Below are 25,884 nucleotides of genomic sequence, written 5' to 3' on the forward strand. Positions count from 1 at the left end.
GGGAAAGTTACTCTAGGCTAGGGCAAACTTGTAGGGTGGGCAGATGCTATTAAAATAAACGAGTGAGTCACAGAAAGACGTTTCACTTTCCTTGGGCTTTTCATATTGGTTGCAGAATTCTCATTATCTTTGACAGACTTCTCTTTTTATGCAAGAATACATTTCTCCTGATACTTGGTCAGTGAATTTTACTGCCTGGTTGGTGATAGTGGGGAGCAAAAGGTACAGTACTTAAAAATAATTGAACAGTTGTCACAATAGAAAAGAATTATTTATAAATTTCTTGCCACCCTGTGCTGCTTGTAGTATAAAACCTATGCCCTTAAGAAGGTGACTGGTTTGTTACACTGAAGAATACCATGAAAGTTTTTAATATGTGGAATAATAAAACAAGATACTCTTTCTTTTGTTAGAGGGGTGTGGAGCATTTATTAGCAAGAATACATATAGCCTCTTAAGGGCAATACAAGACGGTAGCAAAGATTTAGAGGCATACTCATCTTTAAAAATAACAGGATGTGGTATCTTCTCAATGGGCCACATTTTGTGTGTATAACTCTGAATAACGTTGTTGCAGTAGGAGCTACAAACATAAATGTCTGTGGATCAAGAGAAGAATATACCTCCAATGTGCTCCTCGCTCTCCAACAGAATGCACTGTCACCAACGGAATTTTGGTCCTATAAAAGATATTACCTCACCCACCTTGTTTCAGAATTGAGCATTTGTCAAATTACAGCACAGAGGTAACGCTATTGTGCACGTAACCCTTTATGCAGAGGAATAATAGCAGTATTTGATCAATTAACAGCAGTATTGTTCGACAAATTAATAGTCAGAACATGCTAAAAATATGTGGCTAATAGGTACATATTGCTCAATATTTAGCCTCAAAACAGTGGAGTGTCATCATTTAAAGATAGGAAATCTTTTCTAACTTATGAGTTCTAATTCTGCAACCCTGGGAAGTGATTGAATGTGCAGTGTTACATCATGCTTCTAAAAATATGCTCCTTCCTTTTTAATGTGCAACTTTGCAGTATGTGTTGCCATATAAAGAAACATGCAGCTGGAGTAAAATTCAGTTGTAGGTTTTACCTAAAATACGAGGGTGACAAGCAAAGCTGTTTTTGGTTCTGCTTTTTTATTTTTAGTTTTTTGGTTGCTCTCTTACTTAATAAAGTGGAATCTAGTTATCGCAAACCCTGATATAGCGCAGTTCCACTAAATCCTGAAATGGAACTCTGGCTAGAGTGAACTTCTGTTCGTTTCTATTTGAAGGAAAGTTGTGCGGCAAAACATGATAACCTTAATAGCGGGCGTTCAGTTATACTCTAATTTAGCCTTGATGAACATTTATAAAATAGAAATATGATAATTACGAGCACCTCTTATTATACATCATTGCAAAATGTGCCTGAATCCCAGAATAGGTTCTTTTTAGGGACAACTTTATCTGTCCTATATTGATAATGTTTGACAGTATTAATTGCACTGTTTACTTGGGTCCTGCAAGTTTTCAATTAAACCTCTTTATTGTGAAGAGAGCCCCATCTAATGGCTCTTCTAACAAACACAGGCAAACATGCAGGGAGATCAGGCTGAAAGTCACATGGTATGGAGGGCCCAAGCCTTGCTGAACTATAGGTGCTGGAACAAGGGGTGCTACCGCACCGCCTGGCTTGAAGTAGTTTTCATCATATACAGGATTTACAATTTGGTTCAATGGCTCTCAGCACCCCCACTATACAAATAGTTCCAGCACCCCTGTGCTGAACACCTTTACAAATAGTCAGTCCCAAGCGCACGCACAGGCTTCATGGAAAACAGAATTGAGCCCATCGTGACAGGGCTATTAACCAGACAAAATCATCTTGCCTCTAACTTCTAAAACTTCAACAAATAGTAGAGAGGCCATGCACGGCAAGTCCAGTACCTGGTCCTGCATACAGATGTGATGGCATTCAAAAACCATTCACTGGTAAATAGTAGTGGGGGAGCGTGGTGCACTGGATAGCAGGATAAATCTAAATAAACTACACTTCATATGAGGTGAACTAATAGTGGGGGCTTGACAAAGAGATAAAAAGGGGAGAGGAAGGCTGTAAATATACAACTACCTTTTTGAAGTTCACTCCATGGCAGACAATGATGTCACTCATTCATGCTCAATGGGCCAGATTTACAGCTGGTATAAATAGGTGCAATTCCATGATCTCAGATGGGGTTGCCTCTACTTAAAGACATTGGTGGCTATGGTGCAATGTGTCCAGGTAGATAATTATCCTGGGTGAACAGGTATTGCAACATAAACCAAATCCTGCAATCCTTACTCAGGCAAAATTCCCATTCAAGCAAATTAACAGGTTTTTTATTTTATTTTTAAATTTGGGCTTGTTTTAACTAACCTTTTTTCAAGCCAAATTACAAACCTCAGAAAACAGAGGTTCATAATGGAAATGCTGACACAAGCTGCTATCGGATGCTGTGGTATTAAATTGGAAATTAGCCAACAGTTCTGGCTTTATGCCAATCCAAGGAGATTGAAATCACAAGTTAGAGAGTGTAGGCTTTGTGCCAGATTTTTAATAGAAAAAATGAAATGCTCATATTTACAATCCTTTTTGCAAAGTTATACCACTATTTATACATACACATCTTTCCTCAAAGTACCAAAATAACCCCCCGTCTTGGGTTTTGTTTCATAAAATTTTTAATTCTCCAGTTAAACATTCTCTCTCCCCCTCCCCACCGCCCACCATTTTCCTTACAGGCTTACTTCTGAATTGCCTGGGGATGTTCAGGGACTTCTATAGATCGATAGATGTATTCTGGACATCTTGGTGAAACTTAGTTCTAATGAAAATAACCAGGATGTGGGAGTGGTGACCAGCAAATAGCTGGTTGTCAAGGTTTTAAAAAGGAAATTCACAGGCAAAAAATTAGAATACTATTTTAAAGTGGTGAGTTTTTTTAATTAAACCAAGTATTTTAATCACCTAATGGGCACCTGAAGAAACAAAAACCTGGTGGTCTATATAGAGAGGAATAGGATTGCTCTGACTATTGATACAATCAGGTATTAATATTTTGTGTGCGCTGCTGGCGTGGTAGGCTGTGATAAAGGATGCACTACAAACACAAATCAGCATAGCTCCAGTTACATATTCAGACTCATTCAAGGCTCACATATGGGTTGGCAATGCACTCCACTGGGGTATGAGAGATTCCCGGGGCCAAAACCAGCCTAGCAATCTTCATTCTCCTCATACAACCTTATAAAAGCATTTGTTGAGTGTTAACAAGCATTCATTTAGCTGGTATTATAAAAATCTGTATGGCCTCATTTTAGGTTTATGCTTTATGGGTCCAATCTCTCATTCAGATCAATGGGGGCTCTGTTTGCGTAGGGAATATATGAGTAGGACCAAGCCCAAGTGCAAAGAATCAGGATAGGTGTGTTGGTTTAGCTTCAGAGTGGCTGGGATGGGTTTTCATTGCTTTAGAAAGAAGAGTACATAGTCGTCCAAGAGTGCTGTTGCTGTAGGAGGCATAAGGATAGTATGAGGCAATGAGGTTCTTCTTGGTGTAAGAAGTTACAAAATAGCGAGCCAGGGAATAGCCCAATATATTTGCTATTAGGAAGGGAATTTTTTATGTCTAGGGCATTCATTCAATTCTAGCTCAGCTCAGGAGTGGTCAACAGCCATTAGTCTGGCTGCTTTTAAATCTATGTGAAAGGAGTTTGTGGTCTCAGTTCACTTCCTAATGGACAGGAACCCACATCACAAAATCCACCACACCAACCAGTGCTAATTGATGTATGTTGGTGGTCTCAGGAAAGGGGTTAGGACAGAGCTGGCCATAGAAACTAAATATCCCTTAGAAGTGGTCCTTCTCCTACAGAGTTGGCAGGCAGTTGTGCTTGTTTTCTGAATGAATAGGAGACTTGAGGCTTCAGAACTCCCAGTCTGGCTCCTTCCTAAAGTACTAAATTCAGCTAAAAATGTTAAAATAAAAAAGAAAGAAAACAAAATGGCAAAATTTCAGCAAAAGATACAAAGGCACTGGAGAAGCTTCAGCAAAACAAACTACCTATTCAATCCCGTTATCAAAGCACTTGCTGTTCCTATTCCAAGGAACAGAAAAAACAATAACAAATGTTGAGCCATGAAAAGGATTCTGTAACGAGAATATTTGAATAAATAAAGACGAAAGTTTTCATTCTAGCACTTGCTAAGGAATCACCGCCCTGTGAAGTGAAGGAAGAGTGCCAATTACAGCTAAAATCCCCCAAAAATGTTGTATTTCAGGGAGGCAGGTTCTATGGCAGGGCTGGTTGCAGCAGACTGACAAATCTGCAGCTGCAGAGGGACCTTGGTGTGAGGGAAAATCTGCCCAGGCAGTGGGCTTACTTCTTTATAAACCTACAGAGATTAGGTCCCAACATCAGTGCCAGCAGTTCCGTTGCTCTCTGCACAGTTATCCAAATAGTGACCCCTTTGTAGCTTTAAAATATTGAACCTATTGTATGGGGCTGGAATCCCGTCTCCATTATCGGATCCTGGTCTTATCAATATGAGCATCAGGATGAGGGCAGTCAAGCCTAGTGGTCAGAGTTGGGAGTCAGAAACCAAAGCAGGGGATTGGGGACAGAGTCAGGAGTCAAATCCCAGGGCAAAATTGGGGTTCGGGCCTCATTCCATTTTGGTAAGTTCAGCTAATTCAATAATATTCATAAGGATTCAGAAGAGGTGTGGGGAATGGTAATTGTGTAGAACATCTTGAAAATAAATATATGGAAGCCAACTTGCTTGTTGGTACTTTAGCACGCAGCTAGAGCAAGTGAGCCTGGTCAGGGTAGTTAGCACACATTGTTTTAGAATATATTAAAAAAACAGTACTCACAGGGAGAGCAAAACCAACTGCTGCATAAGGATGGTACAACTTGTTCCCTTCTGTTTCAGTAGTAGACATGAGATCAGGGCTAGGCAAACTTTTTGGCCCGAGAGCCACATCGGGGTTTCAAAACTGTATGGAGGGCCGGGTAGGGAAGGCTGTGCCTCCCCAAACAGCCTGGCCCCACCCCCATCCGCCCCCTCTCACTTCCCGCCCCTGACTGCCCCCCCTCAGAACCTTCTACCCATCCAACCTCCCCTGCTCCTTGTCCCCTGATCGTCCCCCTGGAACCCCACCCCTAACCACCACCATTCCGCTCCCTGTCCCCTGACTGCCCCGCCCCATGACAGGCCCCCCGGAACTCTCATGCCTATCCAATTCCCCCCCCGCTCCGCCCCATCCAACCACCCTCTCCTTGTCCCCTGACTGCCCCCTGGGACCCCCTTCCCCTTATCCAGCGCCCCCCCCCACTCCCCGTCCCCTTACCATGCTGCTCAGCAGCAGGAGCTCGCAGCCTCCCCGCCTGGCCAGAGCCAGCCCTGCCACCGCGCTGCCCGGCAGGAGTGGCAGGCCAGAGCACTGTCAGCGCAGCGAGCTGAGGCTGCAGGGGAGGGGCTGGGGTCTCAAGGGCCGGGCAGGATGGTCCTGCAGACTGTAGTTTGCCCACCTCTGCACTAGATACAATCTTCTGCAATTCTTAAGTGGTTTGGGCCTGTGCCCATTTTTTTGTGTCTTGGGTAGGAAGCAGATCCAGTAATTGGCTGTAAGGAGACATGGCTGGTAATACAATTAGAGAGAGGCCTTGATACACTCATTCTCTGGGCCTGGGGAAATATTGGCTGCACCACAGTTATGACCCCATATTTGACACTTCCCAGAGCAACATTTAACAACAATAATTATTATTCCTTTGAAAACACTTACATTTTTAAGAGAATGTTAAGGTTGCACAGTGAAGCACTCAAAAGCCAGTAACCTTAACATTGACCACTTATTTTATCCATCACAACACAGCCCATGATCATCTATTAATGCATCTGATGAAGTGAGCTGTAGCTCACGAAAACTTATGCTCAAATAAATTTGTTGGTCTCTAAGGTGCCACAAGTCCTCCTTTTCTTTTTATTATTCCTCATGTAATTCAGCATATCATACTTTTTTCCTGCTGCCTTAGAAATCCTGTCATCGTGTCTTGTAGTAATTTGTATTTTTTTGTGTATGCCTTAGAGTCCTCAGAAGTTATTTATATCAAGTAAACCATCTTACACAATGTACTACAGATAAAGCATAACACATAGTTGGTGGAAATTAGCTGACACATACAGGCCACCTACATTTTCAGCTCAATTAGCTTTGTAGTTAACTGGCTCATCCCTTGAAGTACACTAAAGAAAGGTGTTGCTGCTGGCTGAGAAGAAATTTCATGGCCGAGAATAAAATACATATCTTAGAAAGAGAACCTAGTTAGCACCAAAACAGCCCATCCCACATCTTATGAGATCCAGAGGCAGGAGCTTCTGTGTTGCAAAACTCATGAGCTGTTCAGCTCTTACATTTCTAGGTGCACAGATAATGAGGCCAGGGCACCTGCAGACATTCACCATCCCCCCTCACAGCATTTTTACTGCACAGTATGGTCCAATGTGTAGAGCACTAGACTAATAATCAGGCGTTCTATTCCTGGCTCTTTCACCAGCCTGCTGTGTGACCCTGGACAAGTCACTTCGTTTCTCTGTGCCTCTGTTTCCCTTCTCACCCTTTGCCATGTCTGTTTAGATGAGAAGATCTTCATGACATGGGGCTGTCTCTTACTATGTGTATGTATGACACCCAACACAATGGAAACTTTAAGCTCTGTTATAATACAAATAATTAATAATAAGCATAACTAAGTGAGCCATGCAGATAGATACAATGCATCCTTCCTTAGTGTACACTTTATGAGCAAGAAAACTCTGCATAAAATATACTGTGAATGCAAAGAGAGTCATTTTCAATGGGTTATTAATTGATCAAATCAAAAGCCAGTTTCACTGGAGTGCTCACTCACACTCATCCTCTAGGCCCAATTTCTGTTTTCTTTCCTGAGCCATTTTGGTACTAGAACTTTTGTTCTGCAAGATTTCTTTTCCTAATGGGGAATATGTTTATTTTTTATGCTCCTCGTATTAAAAAATTGTTGAACTGCTTTTGCTCAAACTTAAAAAAAAACACAGTTCAGGCAGCTATCAGGTCTGGAGTATTTCAACCTGAACGAGGGAAGTTATAAATGAATGAAAACAGGAATGGAAAGACGTGTAAATGTAGCTGTCTTGGGGAGACTGATGTGCACGCAATCATGCTTATAGCATCTTCCCTTCAAAGGGCTCCGAGTTTTTCATAAACTTCAAGGCCAGATTTTTCAACTGTGGCCACTAATTTTGCGTGTCTTATTTTTTGAGTGCCCAACTTGAGATACCGTGGGCCTTATTTACGGAAGTGCTGAGCAGCCACAGCTCCCATTGACTCCATCTGACATTACAGCTGCTTAGCACATCTGAAAATAAGGCCCTAAGTGTTGCACGTTGCGTGCCTCTGAATCTATGAAAGTGCACTCTACAATACTTACACGTTGTTCAATCGTTCTCGTATATCGTTTAGGCTTTAGTTATATAAGGTGAAATTCACTCTGTGCAGAGGTCTAGCACAAGGCCAGTGCACCACTTAAATCCCACTTAAGTTTAATTTGAGGGTTTAAATGGGACTTAAGTGCTGTGTTGGCCTTGTACTGGCCTCCCTGCAAAGGTGTGAGTGTCAACCATACAGCATGGTAGAGCCTGGGTTCTTCCCTTTCTAAAAGAAACACTCACTTACAGTCTGAAAAAGAATTCACCATCAGTTTATTTTTAGGGGGAAACTAGAGTAATTTCCTTGCCTTTAAAATGATCTGGCTCCTACCCCTAATCCTTCAATAGTTTCCCAATCAGCAAGTGTATTTGCCCTTTTCCTCCTATGTTGGATCAGTTTGCATTATCACTTGCTGTAAATGAAATGGATGCTGTTTAATTCAATCTGCAGTTTCAGGGACTCTGTATGATTTCTCCCCACCCTTGGCTCCCTCCCCGAAGGAGTATCACACACAACTCATGGAACTGAGCCATCCTACTGGTAATCATGCCTGGCATATCACATCTCCAAACACTTGGGCTCTAGCAAACTCCTGAGTGTCTGTGCAAGTTGCATGGGGAGATCTTGCAGGAAATTGCCTCAGGACTGAGTTTTTAAGGGATAAATCCTGCTCACTCTATGCTATATCATTGATTTGAGTGGGATTACTCAAATGAATCAGGCAAGCAGGGCTTAAACCATAGACAGGAGCTTTCTGAGTTTATTTAACTTTCAGGGCAAAGCAGAGTATTCCAAAAGTACCATAATAGGGATGCCTATTCCTGCTTAAGCCTAGTAAAATTCTGTTCTCCAGCTTAGATTTGTAGGGGGTATTAAAAGGCCTTATAAAAGAGAACTCATCAATTTGGGTTTAGCTTGCACTAAAATATGCATGTAATTAAGATGAGAGTCTGATATACCTCCGAGGTTATTTGCTGGTGGAGGGAATTGTCATCAGGCACTGAGGCCGACAACATGATTGCTTCCTTGGTGGTAGAGGATCTGCTTGAAATGAAATGTAGGGAAATATTTAATCCCTTTCTCAGTTTGCCAATTATCACCATTCTGTCATAGCCCAAGCGATTACCATTATCTCTAGTTAATTTCTTTGCATGCGGCCTGATAATAAGATTCAGTTACTTTATTTATATTTAAACAGCAATTTTAAAGAAAGCCTACATAAAAGCTTGAGGACCTGAAGAGTTAACTAAAATCACAGTCGCTTAGGGAGAGGTTGTCTCCTGAGTTCCTAAGAGGCACAGCACAGAAAACACAGCTCAGAGGGAGAGGGGGCTAAGATGGTTTTAAGCCACCTTTGTGCCCTCCTGATCCTGAGCTGCTCTGGGGGCCTCAGTTACAGCAGCTTGTCTCCAGCTGCCTGTGGGGCATAGCGCTGTTCAGAATCTCCACAGTGCTGCATACTGCAGCTCCACACCCCAAACCCCTCTTTGTCAAAAGCCCTGCCCTTGGCATGTCCCCTGTGTCAGGGCTTGCGAGGGGGCTCCCCAGAAGAGGGCCTGTCTGGATTCTGCCATTCCTGTGCTGGGGGAATCCTCCCTTGGCCAGATCACGGCTTATCGAGCCCCTTTATACTGCTCTGGCCCTTTCACCCAACGTAAAGGGGACGGATTGGAGATGAGGATTGTGCCCATAATCTTTTTTTATTTTTCTATTAATGCAATGTTATTAGGGAGAATTAAATGCCTAGTGGTTAGGAAATACTACCTTGTCCCCCTTGTGCATAGGTTGTACAGTATTATTTATTACTGTGCATGGAGTTGGAGCTAGGACAGGCTTTGCTTATGAAGTAGTAGTAGCTATAGGAACATTCAGTTCCTGATTCAATTACACAGACTCAGTGCTGTTCATGGAAGGCTTGATTCTCACTTACACTAGGGCTCTTTTACGTGACACTGGCCATGTGAAAGGGCCTTAAAATGGGCATACAGATATACTCACTATAAAGGGGTCTCAGTGTTACTGAGAACCAAGCCCAGGATCTAATACCTTATCTGAGCACTGAAATCTTTCTTCTGTATATCACTGTTTAGCTAAATGCCAGAAATTTTTCAGCATGAAAGCTGGTATATGGTTAGTTATGCTGTGCTATCAAATTGTGATTTCTAAAGTGAACCCCATTGCTTAATTATGGGGACAGAATTTCTACCTTTGAGACAAGTACCTTTGAGACAAGCTTTTAATGTAGGCAGACAAGTACCCTCACAATTCAGTAAGAAAGAATCATATATCAGCTCTGTTTAAAGCAGCACAAAGAACCCCAGAAGTCCTACTTTCTCACCTGAGTGAGTGAAGAACCAGTGTGGATGCAATCAAGTGGGCAAACTTGAGTATGGCTTTGTACAATTGTATGGCTTTGTAGTCTATCTGCTCACACCCAAATTGGGATAACCCAGGTGCTCCCACCCAAGTGTCAGGGTGGGAGGTTAACCCAGATTAACTCTGCAGTGAACACATACCCTAAGTATTCACTGTCAGATGGCAGAAACTGACAGTCACTACAACCTGGGCTAGATTTGAGCCAGAAGCCTGGGCGAGAAAAGGTGGTGGAGCTCGCATTACATAGTAGAAAGAAAAGAAATGGGGGTAAATTGAAAAGCACTTGTTTTGGTTTCAGTGCCCTGTGTGATCTTTCTTTGGGCATCTTCTTCTAACCTTGTCCCAGGGTTTTGTTGGGTTTTTTTGGCATTTAAATTCGTTCTAAACAAACGACTTTATCTGGATACAAAATAGCCCGATTAAAATCTACTGTCTGTTCTTCTGTTATTTTGGGGGTGAGTTAGTCTGACTGGGAAACTTCTCTTGAGCAGTTTTCATCCCTCTTGGAAAATGGAAGTGCACAGATGCTTGAATATTGCAGTAAAGTGTGCACTCTCTCTCTCTCTCTCTCTCTCAGAACGACCGTTCAGATTTAATAATATTTAACATTCAGCCTTTCTACAATTTCTTTTTTATTATGAAGGATACAAAGCATTCTTGTCAGTCACTCTCTGCACACTTGCAAATAGAGCTGCACAGATTGGGAGCCTTATGTTTCTTTTTGTGGGCTTTAATCTCTTTTTTTAAAACTTTTTAATTTCTCCAGCCTCTTAATTTTGATTGCAAAAGCAATCAAACCATCCCCCCTGTGGGCTTTAAGAATATCCTGGAGTATTTGGCTAGACGGGGCAATAAGAGAATTAGACCTAAAAAAGAAATCAATCTTGTGCTCTAATGACTTCTTATTTTCCACTGCTGATAAAACTAAGAGATTAAATCTCTATCTGCAAATCTTGTGAGGACACTCGAAGAAAAGAACATGGACCAATGATTAGATGACAACTTGGGCTAGTAATGGGGAGCCAGGACATCATGCAGCCAACTTTTGGAGCTAAGGAAATGGTCTGTCTGGAGAGGGATATAATCTCTTCCTCCTAAATTAACCCTCTGAAGACTGTACATTTTTAGGTCCATTTCTAACCATTCTGGCTGACAGTCTAGCAAAGGCCAGTGATTTAATTGAACAGCCTCCAGAAATCTGTTCACCTGACCTATTTCTAACTTTTTTAAAGCGAGAAAAAAATTGAATTGTGTGTAATTTATAGGTTCTGCTCGAAGATTGAGCCCGCAACATCTCAAGTACACAGCTGAATGGACAATGTCGGATTAAAATACATATTTTTAAGAAAGTTTCTTACCTGTGTTACTAATAGCAACCTGTTAAGAATTTACAAACTGGCCTAGCTCAACCTCCTCCCATAAACTGGCCCATTTCCAGTCCCTCTTTCATTATGACTGCTGTATATTGAATAGTTATGTTTCTTGAAGAAATACCAAACTGGCAGTCTGGCTACTGAGTAGCGCTGCATTTTGTATCCTTATATCAAATTAATTGTCCCACTGGGCTGAAATGAAATGGAATTAACTTTTTTATATGTTCATTAAATTTATTTTTCAAGCAAGGGATATATATAGTTCCTGAAAATGTTAGCTGTAGAGCATGGTACTACTCAGGTAAAACACACTGTTGGCCAGTTCTTGTCCTTGAATGTGCATGCATAGCTCTCCTGGCTTTAGGACTGCCTTACCCTGGCCACCATTTTGTGCCAACAAAACATTGCAGACACAGCATATGTCATTGAGATGCCCATGTAGTTGATTTGTGGGCACAGTCAGGTCGTTAGAAATTGCCTAAATTGTACATGCAAATAATTGTGGTTCCAAAAGTGCACCCCTAGTATGTAGGTGCAGAAATAGAGTCTGGCCTTTCAAAACCTAGTCCTAAAGGATTTAAATCCATAGGAGCTTCATGCACACACCTGAGAGCAGAACTTTATCCTGTGACTTTACGGTTTCCTCAACCTTTTAATCTGTAGGATTCAGCCAGAATCCTGAGTCTCAGTATAACAGCAGAGTCGAAGCTTTGTCTCATTTCATACACATGCACAGATACATTTCATCGTTGTCCCGAAAGTAGAATAACCCTTCTAATAACTCTTTTGAAAGAACAAAAAAAACTTGAGTCTGGAAAGTCAGCTTTTCCCTCGATGGTGATATCTGGCCCAACAATTAGAGAAGGCAACATAAATAATAATCCCTTGATGAAATATCTGCTTTACCCAGAAGTCACTAGGGGCTGGATCCTGCAAAGATGTGCAGAGTGACATGGAAAGGAATGGACTGAGCAGAGCAGCAGCAAGAGGCGCTAAGCAGGGTGTACTGTTAAGTACAGTCCAATGCCTCCTGGCTTGAAGCAGGAGTGATTACATACCCCAAAACGATGGCTGCTGCACACTCCTCTTAAGCAGCAGTTGGATCCTGCTTAGGAATGTATTGCTTGTTGTTTGCCTCCTCGGTCACACCCACTTTCTCCCCTGGGCCTCGTTGCGTGCTCTGGCACGTGTACAGGGCCTCTGGATTCTGCGGATGACTTGGCATTATGTGGAACATGGAGTGCTGCTGCAAGCGTTCCAAGCATGAGGTCAGATCCCTCTGCACTATGCGCTCTGCTGTTCTACAAGCCATTGGCTCAGCCCCTCACAATGCCTAGTAAACACTATTGCAGCTGGAACTGTCCTGTTGTAAAGTTAAAGTTTCTTTGAATCTTGCAGATTTTTGACAATGAAGCCAAAGATCTTGAGCGAGAAGTCTGCTTTATCGATATTGCCTGTGACGAAATCCCTGAGCGCTATTACAAAGAATCGGAGGTAAGAGTATAAAACAGTGAAGAAGGAATGTAGCCTAGAGTTCATTTGTCACTGGTAGGATTTTTTTCCCACATATCTGACCCCTGTTGCAGAACCCAGGTGCTGTCCACTGGGAGCTTCAGAGAATCCCCCACTGGAGTGCTAAAATGTTGTCCAGATTTCTCTTTGTACTTTCAAAAATATGTTATTTTTCTGAGAAGGCTTATAAACAATATATGCATTGCTCTGCAGTCTGCTTACAGGGAACAGACATACTTCAGGTTGATCTTTGTTTGACATGGTATCCATATGCAAAATGTGTGGATCTCTTTTAAGATCTTAAAAAGAAAAGCAGGACTTGTGGCACCTTAGAGACTAACAAATTTATTTGAGCATAAGCTTTCGTGAGCTACAGCTCACTTCATCGGATGCATTTAATGGAAAATACAGTGGGGAGATTTATATACATAGAGAACATGAAACAATGGGTGTTACCATACACGCTGTAAGGAGAGTGATCACTTAAGATGAGCTATTACCAGCAGGAGAGCGGGGCGGCGGGAGGGAGAGGGGGGCCCCGGGGACCTTTTGTAGTGATAATCAAGGTGGGCCATTTCCAGCAGTTAACAAGAACGTCTGAGGAACAGTGGGGGTGGGGGTGAGAATAAACATGGGGAAATAGCTTTACTTTGTGTAATGACCCATCCACTCCCAGTCTCTATTCAAGCCTAAGTTAATTGTATCCAGTTTGCAAATTAATTCCAATTCAGCAGTTTCTCATTGGAGTCTGTTTTTGAAGTTTTTTTGTTGAAGAATTGCCACTTTTAGGTTTGTAATCAAGTGACCAGAGAGATTGAAGTGTTCTCCGACTGATTTTTGAATGTTATAATTCTTGATGTCTGATTTGTGTCCATTTATTCTTTTACGTAGAGACTGACCAGTTTGACCAATGTACATGACAGAGGGGCATTGCTGGCACATGATGGCACATATCACATTGGTAGATGTGCAGGTGAACGAGCCTCTGATAGTGTGGCTGATGTGATTAGGCCCTACGATGATGTCCCCTGAATGGATAAGTGGACACAGTTGGCAACGGGCTTTGTTGCAAGGATAGGTTCCTGGGTTAGTGGTTCTGTTGTGTGGTGTGTGGTTGCTGGTGAGTATTTGCTTCAGGTTGGGGGGCTGTCTGTAAGCAAGGACTGGCCTGTCTCCCAAGATCTGTGAGAGTGATGGGTCATCCTTCAGGATAGGTTGTAGATCCTTGATGATGTGTTGGAGAGGTTTTAGTTGGGGGCCGAAGGTGTTGGCTAGTGGCATTCTGTTATTTTCTTTGTTAGGCCTGTCCTGTAGTAGGTGACTTCTGGGTGCTCTTCTGGCTCTGTCAGTCTGTTTCTTCACTTCAGCAGGTGGGTATTGTTGTTGTAAGAATGCTTGATAGAGATCTTGTAGGTGTTTGTCTCTGTCTGAGGGGTTGGAGCAAATGTGGTTGTATCATAGAGCTTGGCTGTAGACAATGGACCGTGTGGTGTGGTCTGGGTGAAAGCTGGAGGCATGTAGGTAGGAATAGCGGTCCCTAGGTTTCCGGTATAGGGTGGTGTTTATGTGACCATCGCTTATTTGCACCATAATGTCCAGGAAGTGGATCTCTTGTATGGACTGGTCCAGGCTGAGGTTGATGGTGGGATGGAAATTGTTGAAATGATGGTGGAATTCCTCAAGGGCTTCTTTTCCATGGGTCCAGATGATGAAGATGTCATCAATGTAGCGCAAGTAGAGTAGGGGCATTAGGGGACGAGAGCTGAGGAAGCGTTGTTCTAAGTCAGCCATAAAAATGTTGGCATACTGTGGGGCTATGCGGGTACCCATGGCAGTGCCTCTGATTTGAAGGTATACATTGTCCCCAAATGTGAAGTAGTTATGGGTGAGGACAAAGTCACAAAGTTCAGCCACCACGTTTGCCGTGACACTATCGGGGATACTGTTCCTGACGGCTTGTAGCCCATCTTTGTGTGGAATGTTGGTGTAGAGGGCTTCTACATCCATAGTGGCCAGGATGGTGTTTTCAGGAAGATCACTGATGGACTGTAGTTTCCTCAGGAAGTCAGTGGTGTCTCGAAGATAGCTGGGAGTGCTGGTAGCGTAGGGCCTGAGGAGGGAGTCTACATAGCCAGACAATCCTGCTGTCAGGGTGCCAATGCCTGAGATAATGGGGCGCCCAGGATTTCCAGGTTTATGGATCTTGGGTAGTAGATAGAATATCCCAGGTCGGGGTTCCAGGGGTGTGTCTGTGCGGATTTGATCTTGTGCTTTTTCAGGGAGTTTCTTGAGGAAATGGTGTAGTTTCTTTTGTTAACCCTCAGTGGGATCAGAGGGTGATGGCTTGTAGAAAGTGGTGTTGGAGAGCTGCCTAGCAGCCTCTTGTTCATATTCCGACCTATTCATGATGACGACAGCACCTCCTTTGTCAGCCTTTTTGATTATGATGTCAGAGTTGTTTCTGAGGCTGTGGATGGCATTGTGTTCTGAACGGCTGAGGTTATGGGGCAAGTGATGCTGCTTTTCCACAATTTCAGCCCGTGCATGTCGGCGGAAGCACTCTGTGTAGAAGTCCAGTCTGTTGTTTTGACCTTCAGGAGGAGTCCACCCAGAATCCTTCTTTTTGTAGTCTTGGTAGGAAGGTCTCTGTGGGTTAGTGTGTTGTTCAGAGGTGTGTTGGAAATATTCCTTGAGTTGGAGACGTCGAAAATAGGATTTTAGGTCACCACAGAACTGTATCATGTTCGTGGAGGGGCAGAAGGAGAGGCCCTGAGATAGGACAGATTCTTCTGATGGGCTAAGAGTATAGTTGGATAGATTAACAATATTGCTGCGTGGGTTAAGAGAACCACTGTTGTGGCCCCTTGTGGCATGTAGTAGTTTAGATAGTTCAGTGTCCTTTTTCTTTTGTAGAGAAGCAAAGTGTGTGTTGTAAATGGCTTGTCTAGTTTTTGTAAAGTCCAGCCGCAAGGAAGTTTGTATGGAAGGCTGTTTTTTTATGAGAGTATCCAGTTTTGAGAGCTCATTCTTAATCTTTCCCTGTTTGCTGTAGAGGATCTTGATCAGGTGATTCCGCAGTTTCTTTGAGAGCGTGTGGCACAAGCTGTCAGCATAGTCTTTGTGGTATGTAGATTGTAATGGATTTTTTACCTTCAGTCCTTTTGGTATGATGTCCATCTGTTTGCATTTGGAAAGGAAGATGATATCTGTCTGTATCTGTCTGTCTGTATCTGTATGAGTTTTTTCATGAAGTTGATAGATTGCCACTCCATACGGCTAAATTCAGTGCCTTGCATAATGACAGGTTTCAGAGTAGCAGCTGTGTTAGTCTGTATTCACAAAAAGAAAAGGAGTACTTGTGGCACCTGCATCTGATGAAGTGAGCTGTAGCTCACAAAAGCTTATGCTCAAATAAATTTGTTAGTCTCTAACGTGACACAAGTCCTCCTTTTCTTAGAGACTAACAAATGTATTTGAGCGTAAGCTTTCGTGAGCTACAGCTCATTTCATCGGATGCATTTAGTGGAAAATACAGTGGGGAGATTTATATACATAGAGAACATGAAACAATGGGTGTTACCATACACATTGTAAGGAGAGTGATCACTTCAGATGAGCTATTACCAGCAGGAGAGTGGGGGGGGGAGAAAACCTTTTGTAGTGATAATCAAGGTGGGCCATTTCCAGCAGTTGACAAGAACCTCTGAGGAACAGTGGGGGTGGGGGTGAGAATAAACATGGGGAAATAGCTTTACTTTGTGTAATGACCCATCCACTCCCAGTCTCTATTCAAGCCTAAGTTAATTGTATCCAGTTTGCAAATTAATTCCAATTCAGCAGTCTCTCGTTGGAGTCTGTTTTTGAAGTTTCTTAAGATGAAGATCTTAAGATGTTCATATAAATTATAAAAGGTACTCAGTGTGGCTGTTTCATGTATCTGGAAGAACAGGGATAGGAAAGGGTTCTTAGGACTCAAACTAGTTTTGTATTTTCAAATAAAATTGTGCTGGTCATTAGTCTAAAAATGTGGGCTAGTGCTGTAGATTATAGAGGGATCTGGAAGTGACCCTGTATTTAGGTTGCCTAACAATTTCCATTATAAAATATACTTGATTCTTTTCTTTGAGAAGCTCTTAAATCTCCACTGTTTACAACAGGCCTTTGATATTCAACAGGGGAAATGTTCTCAGGGTGGAGAAGTGCCTTGTCTTTGTTCTGTGAAATTCCATTTGACTTGTGTTGTTATAAACTGTTAAAAATCACTATTTTCTTTCTCTTGCTTGCATTCCTTAGAAAGCATTGGCAGCCTGCCTAAATAATAACTAACACCAATATTCTAAGGCCAGGCTGCTGCAGCCCATGTTTTATTGCGAACACCTGGGAGCAGTGTTAGGGGTGAGGAAAAAGAGCTAAGCTGGGCTCCTCTCCACCCCTGGGCCCAGCATAAGACCCCAATGGACCAGGTCCCCCTCTGGAGGCACTACATTGGTCAGGAACCCCTACCCCCACCTACCAGGAGCAGCTTCCCCTCCATCTACTCCATAAATCTCTCCCAGACCCATCACCTGGTCCCACTATGGGGGACCTCAGGGGGCAGGAAGTTCCCCAATTCCCACCGTGGGTGGGGGGAAGGGGGAGAGAGAGAGATTCATGGGCCAGGCGCATCATCCCCTTGGCCATCCCCTAGATCCAGTGCTTCGGCCCACTGGTTCATCCACAGCTGCTGCTGCTGCTAGCTAGTCAGGTGGCAGCAGTGTGTGCTGGGGTACTGAAGGTTCAGGGTTCAGGCTGCTGCTGATTCATAGATGTTATTGTCAGAAGGGGCGATTATGACCATCTAGTCTGACCTCCTGCGTAACACAGGTCATAGAATTTTGCCAAGTGATGCCTTTGTCAAGCTCATGACTTTTGCTTAAGACGCATGCTGAGAAGTTGTTACAATGCACATAATATAATTACATATAAAATAACTATACTAAAAGAATATTGTTAGTGTTGCAAACTCAAGCACTTGAAAGTTGGGAAATGCCAGGTTTACAGTTGCCTGGGCAACTTTAATTCTGCCCTCTTGTGCACTGCATATGCATTATAGTAGAGTAATTATAGGGTAACATACTATTTTTCCATAGGATCCCTGCTTTGTTTGGGGCACAAGTTCAAAGCACAAAGGGGCTGAATTAAGCTTGCATGAGCAACCATAAATCTGGCATTTCCTAACATTCAAATGTTCAATGTTATAACCGAAATGCTGTTTTTTTTTAACATAGAAAAAACTATGTAATATATAGGGTGAGATTTTCAAAGAATCCTAGGGGAGTTAGGCACCGAAAACTCATTGGAGTTCAATGAAGACTGAGCACCTAACTGTCTTAAGCTTCTTCAAAAATTTCAACCATGTGTTTCAATAATCTAAAGTGTGCCTGAAAGGCTCCTCCTTTAGGAGGATGCAATTTACAGCTGCAGAATTAGCACCCACCCTTCAGTGGCAAGTGTGAGCACTTGAGTCTCACACCATCTAACTGCAGGCTCAAAACAGGTAGCTAGAGGAAGAACTACTCCAATTCATGCCTACTGTTCATTCGGGAGGCACAATTTGCTTTTGCAGAAGGGGAGGCTGGACCCAGTAACATCCTCGTAGCAGGGGCGGAGCACAGTGGCTGTTTAACAGTGCACAACAAGACTGCACAACCATTTTTAGGATAGAAAATGAAGAACTGTCAGTGGAAATATTTGTATAAGATAGGAAAAACTGTATTTCATACTCTGAAAGCCATATGTTACGATCTCCTATTTATACTTCCTATTGAAATTTTTATAATACATTACTGATCATAATACAGGAGGTGAAAAACTGTATTTCTATCAGAGTGAAAAATAAATATATTGTAGAGTAAAAGCCATCTGTTGTATACTGAAATCCATGCTATATGTCACCTTGTGAAATGACTCACCAGCCTCACATTATCTTAACTCTATCCCATGGTCTTCCAGTACCATTTAGGAATAACAGCTGCAGAGAACAGAAATGCAGTTAAACTGGCCAGTATTTGGCTGTGTTTTATAGAAATCAAGTTATATTTTTTCATCTCAATATGCATTTCAAGATACTATAAACATAAAGATAACAAATAGCTTTTAAGCTTTTCTTATGGTTCCTTAATCCCCAACTATTAAATTTCATTTTGAAAAGGGTTTATTTTACAATGCAGAAAAACAACTTCATATTAACTCAGTGAAGTTTCAAAGACCATGTGTTATATTTCAAGGACAAATCTATGACTCCGATTCCAAGCATATTGAGATTTTTTTGCATGTTGTTAAACAACAAAAATAGCCCAACAACTGTTATGTTTCTCCCAGTGCTTGAACATAATTTATGTAGAGACCACATAAGTTTCTTCAACAATTAATAAAATACTAAGAGCTAAGATGCCCATCATTCCTATTTAAGGGGGGAGGGTGTCCTGTACTCATTTAAAAAAAAATACAGTGTGCATTTGGTAGTTGGTAATGAATTTGTAATAACTGATTCAGTACACTCAAAGGTTTCCAAGCTATGTTTTCACACTTCCATATGAAGAATATGGACCAGATTCTCATTTACACTACGGCTCTTTAGTCTACTCTGGCAGTGTAAAAGGGCCTAAAGAAGGTGTATATATCATTTCTGCCCATTTTAAGGCTCCGTTAGCATAAAGGGACCTTTCAGTATAAATGAGAATCTGGCCCTTTGTATTTTTCATAGCACAATTAACAATGTTTCTACTAAAAACAGATTGATGTAAAATTTTCACAGTGATTCAAAGGGATTTTTCTACACAATTTTTCTGCATTGTTTTTCTGCATTGCATCTACAGACCAGATTCTCCTCTCACTTGATGCAGCATTCAATCTTCTTGTAATATGTCAGTGTTTATTAGACTGTTTGTATAGGTGGATCATTATTCCGGTGCTATGTGATCAGAGAAAATTGCACTAACAACATACTTTTTCTTATTAGGCTAATATTTGTGACTCAAACTGTTTATTTTTAGCTCTGAGGCATTCAGCTTTCCTTTCTCCCCTTCCCCGCATCTTTGTAAATATCATAAATATTGCAGGGGCCTCTGCATGAAAAGCCCCTTTCTGCAATTTGATTGTGACCTTTCTTTGAGTTTCTGTTTACGAACCAACCCATGGATTATGGACCAAATCTTCTCCTGGTGTAAAGCACACCGTTGCACTAACTTTAGCAAAGTTCAGAAAAGCTGGACCTATTTGTGTTACACATAAAGATTATATTCTTATTAATAATATTAATACCAACATTGCAGTTGTACCTAGAGGCCCCAGTGAGAAATCAGGAGTGCTGTTGTGCTAAGTGCTGTACAAACAAAACAGACATTCCCTGCTCCACAGAGCCCACAATCTAAAAGAGGTATCAGTCAAGTTAAAGAGATTGTATTTTCCCTTCCATTGCACATCACATAGCAGTGATTTTCACATAAACAACAGGGCCAAAGCTACAGAAGACAGGTCTTTCATGTACATAATCTCCCATTGGAATTATGCGGTACACTTTGACTTCTGCTGTAACTAAACAGGGGAGATGTGTTTTGTGAAAACGGGACAAAAATTGAAGTGCGGGGGGGGGGGGAGGGGAAGTGTAATTTGTGTAACATACATCTGCTGCCCTCCTCTTCCAAGGCAACAAACATAAGCTACAAACTGAAGTGTCAAAGATATAGTTACCCAGGGGCCACATGTGCTGAAGAGCTGTTATCATTTCACGCAGGAACATCCTAGAGGATGTCTACCAATGATCATTCAGGATAATCTTGAGTGATCTCTTGGCCAGAGCCATCTAAATGATCCTAATCCATTTAAGAATAACGGTCTTATCCCTCAATGTTTGCAAAAAAGCACTTAAACAACTACTGAATCGCAAAAGGATTTTATTAACGATGGCAAGCACAAACATAGCCAGATCCTCAGCAGGTGTAAATTGACTTCAAAGAGGTACAGTGATTGGCACCAGATGAGGATCTGGCCCTTTCAAAAGGAAGATTTATTTTTATTGCTGTGAAGCACCCATGTATTTTGGGGATAGGTGCAAAAAGAATTTTATAAATAAATAAAATGTCTATAGTATTAATGGATTCTGTATATTAGATAACCACTGGATCAGCCAAACCCCACAATCTTCCCTTCCTGCCTTTTCTGCACTCATATACTGAGCATTGTAAATATCCAAGGCATCTGAAAAAGGTCAATCTAAACTCACATGAACCTGCATAATCACAAGGGCTGGATATGCTCACAATTCTGTGTATGCAAACATGCTAGGAAAACCACTAAACTTTGCAATGAGAACTTGCGTGATCTCATAGATCCAGCATAAGAAAATGGGTTGATATCATTCCATATATAACTCTTAATGAGACTCAAAGGGCCAAATTCAGACTGGGTGCAAATAAGTGCATCTCTGTCTGAATTTGGCCCATACATTTGTTCAGGAACTAATTCAGTTTGGACTGGAGGAGGGGGGGGGGGTCCTAGCTGTTACATTCAGGTCTCTTCACTTGCACCTCTCTGTCTTCCCTGGAGTTCTTCCTATCTACAATTATTGGTGATGACACTCTGTGCATTTCTCATCATCAGACCTTTTGCTGCCACCTTCCTGAGTGGCTATGACTTCACATTTCACATTTCGATTTAGAGCAGGGGATCCCAAACTTGGTTTATGGCTTGTTCAGGGTAAGCCCCTGGCGGGTCGTGAGATGCTGACAGGTTTCAGAGTAGCAGCAGTGTTAGTCTGTATCCGCAAAAAGAAAAGGAGGGCTTGTGGCACCTTTGTTAGTCTCTAAGGTGCCACAAGTCCTCCTTTTCTTTTTGTTTACCTGAGCGTCCACAGATACAGCTGCTCGGAGCTCCCAGTGGCTGCGGTTCACCCTTCTCGGCCAATGGGAGCTCCGGAAAGCAGTGGCCTGGGGTGTTTAGATGTGAGGTTCATTTGTGAGGAAGTTTGGCTCCAAATCCAAATTTAGTGGCTCGTCTTTATCTCTGTAATGTGCCATGTATGTGTGTGTGTGCGTGTCCAAATCTATATCTAAATGTTACATAGAATATAGGATGAAGAGTTGTGCATAAAGGTTTTATTAGCACTAGCATTGGATGATCTTCATAATTCACTTGTGAGTTCACATGACCAGTCCAAACTCATGCCAACTATACCACAGTATCATGTATTCCCTGTATGTGTTTGTGTATTAGACATAAATGATGCATTTACCCGAATTTTTGAACAGAGGAGCTGAGCTACTGCTTAAGAATGAGAGCCTCAAGTGAGCCATTCACATAAACAAAACATTTACCGTAGCTATGAACTGTTTATGCAAAATGTTCTTTTCCACCTTATTTAAATTCTCAGATTAACTATGTTTCATTTCCTGTTTATAGCAAAGTGGCTGAGGTTGGGGGACAGAGAGTAAGCTTTTCAAATTACCTCCAAATAGAAAGATTTCATGCAGCTGCCACAGTTCTCCTTCAGTTTCTGTTTAGTGTAAAACAGCTGTGTTTTAATGGGTCCAACTTGCCCCTGTTGGGGTGTTTTTAGAAAAACTAAACCTGCATTATACCTCAGGCACAGAGAATGATGACATTTGAAATAATACAGCTGCTTCAGCTCCCATACTGAAAGTGTGTTCAATTGTCAGTATAGTAATTCAGCTTGGGTTAAGCAGAACCAAGTGAAAATCTCCCTGTAGTTACTAACGCCAGTTGAGTAGCTTGTGGAATGTCTGGCTGGATTACCATGTGTCCTCCATGTCTGCCACAGCTCTGTTGTTTTCTGATGGTGACTGCTGGGTCTGAGTTTAGAGCGATTCCCATTTTTATCAATCATTTTTTGTCATCTCAGCTTTTTAAAGTGTCAGAGTAAAAGAAAGAAAACAACATGTTCTCTCTATTCAGTTAAGAGTTTCTAATACAGAGAAGTTTCATGAAGCATAGCAAAGCAGAGCAACAAGGGACCAAATGTCTTTGTTCTGTTCCCAGTTACACCTATGTCCAGAGCAACTGCGTTAACTCAAATGGAATTACTCCAGATTTACTATGAAGTATCTTGGAGCAGATGTTGATCTAATGTCCTTGAATCCCTTTTCACTTTGCGTATCAATCACTGTGCTTGTCTACTGGAATAAGTATATTGCAATAGCTATTCTGGAATAGTCCCCCTGTGGATAATCTATTCCTGAATACAAGTGACTTTGCTTTGTGAGTGGAGTAATTATTCCAGAATAGAGTAATAATTCTGGAATAAAGTCACTTTTATTCCAGAATAGTGTCTACACAGAGGCGTTATTCTGGAGTAGCTAAACTATACCAGAATAGCTGCTCTGGTATAGTCAATTTCTACTGTGTAGACAAGACCATATTACTAGAGATGGTCTGTAGGCTACACTCCTATGCGACAGAACCATATGTTATTTAATACATTTTTAAAAATAAAATAAAATAAATATGTATTTGCTTATAGCAGAATTATCTTGACATTTGGGGTAATGCAGTATTTATCTAACAGCCTCAAAGAAATTATTTTTATAAACTTCAAATAAAAAATGAAATATTTTAAAAATGAAATACAAAATTTACAATTAAAATACACTAGTAGGAGATTATGTTGACATAGCCTTCTGGAGCACCGTATGTACAGTCTGAAATCCAAAGCCTACCCATCACAGCTGGTGATGAAATGCCATAGTTCAAAATATATAGTTCAAAATACAATTACGAAGAATTAGTTCTGAAATGCTAGATCAAACAAACTGATCTTTATCTTAGGACTAAAAAAAAGTTAACTTCATGTTAAATACCTATTGGTAGAATATTCCGTGGTAGGAGTTTAAGAAAAATAATCCACATACCAGAAAGAATCTTTGTCTTGAGGCATCCAAAAAGCCACCTGTAGGAGGATAAAAAGATGCAGTGTGAGCCCACTGCCCTTGCACTTCTGGAGACTAAATCCTAGTTCATCACAGGGGATATGAGTTGAATGTGCCCATCCTAGCTGCCTGGGAATATTTTTCCACATTACAAAACAACCAACCAAACAGCAATTAATGTTCAAGAGAGCCCCAAGAGTAGACTAGGAGGAGTGTTTCTAGTACAGAGTTGAGAGAGCCATATAGGCCCAGCACTGGGTGCTGCAGGTCAGGATTGGTGCATTGGCAAGGGCCAGGGATAAGCTTGCACATAAAGACTTGTAGGTAAATAGCAAAACCTAAACTTGATCTGATGTCTTCCTGACAGCAAGTGCCAGAACTTAGTTTCAGAGAAGTGTCTTGATTAGATTTAACTGAATTAACCTGTAATCCCTCCCCTGAGCTGTTGCTGATAAATCAGTTTACTCTTGCCTTGGGACCTATGGGTTAAGAATGTAAGAGGACAGACAACATTTTAAGGCCTGCTCTATTACACCAGCGCTACTCAACTGTCTTCAATGGGATTGGAATGTTGGCCTTAAAATGTTGTCTGCCCTTCATATTCCTAACCCTACCGTTTAATGTCTTAAAATCAGAACGTAGCCTTGTGCATTTTATTGGGTTGATCTGGCCATGACAACTTTGCGAGTTAATGATGAGTGTAAGCTTTGTAACGATATGTCTTTTGAGGAGAACTCACACAGAAATCTGGGATTTATTTTTTACGACTAGCAAAGTATTCTTTCGTCCAAAAATTGCATGGTGTACACTTCAGCACAATGAAAAGAAAAGGAGGACTAGTGGCACCTTAGAGACTAACCAGTTTATTTGAGCAGAAGCTTTCGTGAGCTACAGCTCACTTCATCGGATGCATCCGATGAAGTGAGCTGTAGCTCACGAAAGCTTCTGCTCAAATAAATTGGTTAGTCTCTAAGATGCCACTAGTCCTCCTTTTCTTTTTGCGAATACAGACTAACACGGCTGTTACTCTGAAACTTCAGCACAGCAAAGCCTTTGTATGAGCCTTGTTCCCTTAAACACTGAAGTCATCTAATCATTTAACCTTAGGTCAAACATAGCATTCAGTGCCTCAGTGTGTTCCTTTCTAGAATATTCATCAACCAAAGTGTACGGATGGTTTAGAAAATCCTTCCCCACCTCTCTCAATGCTTGTCAGATATAATTTACGAGGCATGCTCATCTGACAAAGTCGTTTTGCTAGGGAAAGGCACAAATTGCTCTGTGTTTGCCAGATATTGTATTGCCAGGTACAAAGTGCTCTAAAAACAGCACTTTAGGGGTATCGAGTGCTAACAAAGCAAAACTATTGCTGCCTCTGTGCTTGATTTGCACTAGGGTACAAAACACATGGATCCAAGAGCGTAATGATTGTCCTTTCAAGGAGAGTTTTAAATCAATTTCCAATGACATTGGGAAAAGAAATTCTCTGTCGTGCCCAAAGAAATATTCAGATGAATTCCTGATTTTTCTGAAAGAGATGAGCACTTATTTTGGAAAATGGAAAGGTAAGTTAGGGGTTCTCAGGACAAATTTTTGTGGCCTCAGAGTGCGATCCCCAACTCTTGCTGGAGGCCACTCTCACGCTTTTTCCTAAAATACTTAATTAGCTTTAGGAAAAGCAAATAAATATGCACATATACACATCCAAATCATTGTAATTTATTTATTGCTAGTTGGCAAGTCTGTTGTGAAAAGTGATATTAACAAACATACAGGTATCACTTTTCACAGCAGACTTACTCAGCCCAGGCAAGACTGGGGACAAATTAAGCTCTGGATGGGGGGCTGGGGGAGGCAGTGGGGACCAGGGGTGATGGGTGGAATGGGAGGTTAGGGGAGGCAGCAGGGGGCTGGAGCCCACAGCCCGAAGCCCCATGGCCGGGGGACAGAGCCCGGGGATGGAGCCCGAAGCTGTGTGGCTGGAGCCTGGGGTCTGCTGCCGCACAGCCAGAGCCCTGGGCTGGAGCCCAAAGCCCTACGGCCAGAGCCTGCCGCCCCGCCACCTCAGGGCTAAAGCCCAAAGCCTGAGCCCCATTGCACCTGGGAAGGTGGGGAACTCATTGGCTGCCTGCTCCGACAGCGGTGTGCCCCAGGTATCTCCAGATGGGGGTCGGGCCCAACTCCTGCTGGTGGCC

General features: G+C 42.0%; 1 protein-coding gene across 1 annotated transcript in view; it reads left to right on the forward strand.

The window, feature by feature from the left end:
* Window positions 1–25,884, forward strand: part of PITPNC1 (phosphatidylinositol transfer protein cytoplasmic 1) — a 196,526-nt gene that overhangs the window by 141,192 nt on the left and 29,450 nt on the right. Inside the window, exon 8 of the mRNA XM_075119212.1 lies at window positions 12,654–12,749. Coding sequence (XP_074975313.1) covers window positions 12,654–12,749 — 96 coding nt within the window. The remainder of the gene's footprint in view (window positions 1–12,653; window positions 12,750–25,884) is intronic.

The sequence above is a fragment of the Caretta caretta genome, chromosome 14 (assembly GCF_965140235.1).
Source record: "Caretta caretta isolate rCarCar2 chromosome 14, rCarCar1.hap1, whole genome shotgun sequence".
NCBI lineage: Eukaryota > Metazoa > Chordata > Testudines > Cheloniidae > Caretta > Caretta caretta.